The 1,794-nt window shown below is 59.9% G+C and overlaps 1 protein-coding gene across 1 annotated transcript in view; it reads left to right on the top strand.

Annotated features, from left to right (window-relative positions):
- Nucleotides 1–2: 2 nt before the first annotated feature.
- The window catches only part of ZFYVE27 (zinc finger FYVE-type containing 27), a gene marked incomplete at its 5' end in the record, with an annotated part of 4,848 nt that continues 3,056 nt past the window's right edge, over nt 3–1,794 (top strand). Inside the window, 6 exons of the mRNA XM_017725873.1 lie at nt 3–40; nt 126–196; nt 267–453; nt 624–719; nt 909–1,021; nt 1,736–1,794. Coding sequence (XP_017581362.1) covers nt 3–40; nt 126–196; nt 267–453; nt 624–719; nt 909–1,021; nt 1,736–1,794 — 564 coding nt within the window. The remainder of the gene's footprint in view (nt 41–125; nt 197–266; nt 454–623; nt 720–908; nt 1,022–1,735) is intronic.

The following is a 1,794-nucleotide window of genomic DNA, read 5'->3' as shown; positions in this document are numbered from 1 at the left end:
CGCTGCGGGACGCCGCCGAGGGTGTCCGCTCCCTCCTCCGGTAGGTGCGGGCTGGGCCGCGATCGAGACTGAGACCGAGACCGTCCCTGGGGTCTCATGTCCCTTACCTTCCCCTCTCTCGGCAGGTGGCAGCGGCCTGTGTGCTCTCTCCTGGTCTGCCTCGGCCTCAACTTCCTCCTGCTCACTCTCGGCCAAGGTGCGTGTCAGGGGTCAGGGCTGGTCCCCTTCCCGGACCGTCCGGGCTGACGCTGTCCCGTCTTTTCCAGCTGCCTGGTACTCGGTGCTCGCCCTGCTGGTGGCGGTGCCGGCCCTGCTGGGTTACCTGCAAGAGACGTGCCGGGCCCGGCCCTCGGAGCCGGAGCTGGTGCGCAGGAGGTACCACAGCATCCGCAGGGAGGATCTGCGCAAGGTGCAGCTCTCGCGGCAGGAGGCCGTCGCCCAGGTCAAGAGCTTGTGAGTCCCTGGGGCCGCCCCAGCGGTGGCACTGTGGGAGCCTCTGCAGCCAGAAGGGCTTCTCAGAGGCTGTGCAGGGCTTGTGCCAGTTTGGCCACCGTAACCCGTGTGAATGTGGGGGAACGAGGGTGTGTGTTTGTAGAGCTTTTTTGTGACTGTCTCATTCGCAGCCTGATCCAGTTGGAGGGGTTTCTGAGCGGGATGTGCTGCAGCTGTGAGGCAGTGTACCGTGTGCTGTACTGGGAGAACCCCACTGTCTCTTCCCAGTGAGTAGTACTGGGTCAGGCACCCTGTGGTGGGCTTGGTGGGGAGAGGGGCTCAGCCAGGCCTGCGGCGCCTTGTTTGATTTGTTTGGTACTTGGAGAGAACAGGTGGAACACCAGGTGAAGGAAGGGGTTTTATTTTGTCATGTGGGTTGCTCTGACTTGACCGCAGTATCCTGCTGCTTTCCATAGGTTTTATGGGGCGCTGCTGGGCACTATCTGTGTCCTCTACCTGCTGCCCCTCTGCTGGGTCCTGGCCATCCTCAACAGCACCCTCTTCCTGGGCAACACCCAGTTCTACCAAGGTATGAGACCTCCCTGGAAGTGCCCTGTGTGGGATGGGTTGGGGAAAGGCCCTCTGAAGCCAGGGATCCTGCCCTGGACCTCTCTCTTACATGAGCCCACTGTCCTGTGTCAGGCTCCACCATAGACCCTGAACCTCCCTGAAAGCAATGATGTCCTAGGGGTGGTGCTCAGCAGCCCAGGGTGGGTGGTGTAGTCCTGGGGCTCAGCTGTTGGAGGTGAGAGTCTCTCCTGATGTGTGTCCCAGCCCAGGTACTGTTTCCTTCTCTTCTCTGTGGTGTGGCAAACCAGGGTCTGTCAATGCAGCCTGTGTGTGGGCATCTCCACCCCTCTCAATCTTTGACCCTGCCCTTCAGAATTTGAAACACATTCAGTGCCTGTGGCAGTGTATGATACAGGCTTGAAAACGTGCCATTGGAAGGGAGAGGAGCCCTCTTCTGTGGCTTGTGCTGGAGGAGTGCTGGATGTGTCTGAGCTGTGACCTTGGCCCCTGCTGCTCCCTGTCTTGAGCTGGGGCAGGTGGTGGAGGGGGTTTCCCTTCTTCCCTAACTTTGATGTGTGAGCAGAGGAGGGCTCAGGACATCTGATGAGTGAATGATATGTGTCAGTGCCCCACCTAGAGCTCTGGAGATCAGGTCTTGCAGCTGGCTTTTGTGTGGTGTGGCTGGGAGTAGGGAAATGCCACTCTACTCCAGCTGTGTTCCCCTCTTAACCAGTGATAATGGAGCTCAAGGCCTCCATCGAGCAGTGTGTGGGCTCCAAACCCCTCGAGAGC

The sequence above is a fragment of the Corvus brachyrhynchos genome, unplaced genomic scaffold (assembly GCF_000691975.1).
Source record: "Corvus brachyrhynchos isolate BGI_N302 unplaced genomic scaffold, ASM69197v1 scaffold61, whole genome shotgun sequence".
In the NCBI taxonomy this organism is placed as follows: Eukaryota; Metazoa; Chordata; class Aves; order Passeriformes; family Corvidae; genus Corvus; species Corvus brachyrhynchos.
The sequence above is the reverse complement of the archived record's forward strand: the minus strand, read 5'-3'. Positions and strand labels throughout refer to the sequence as shown.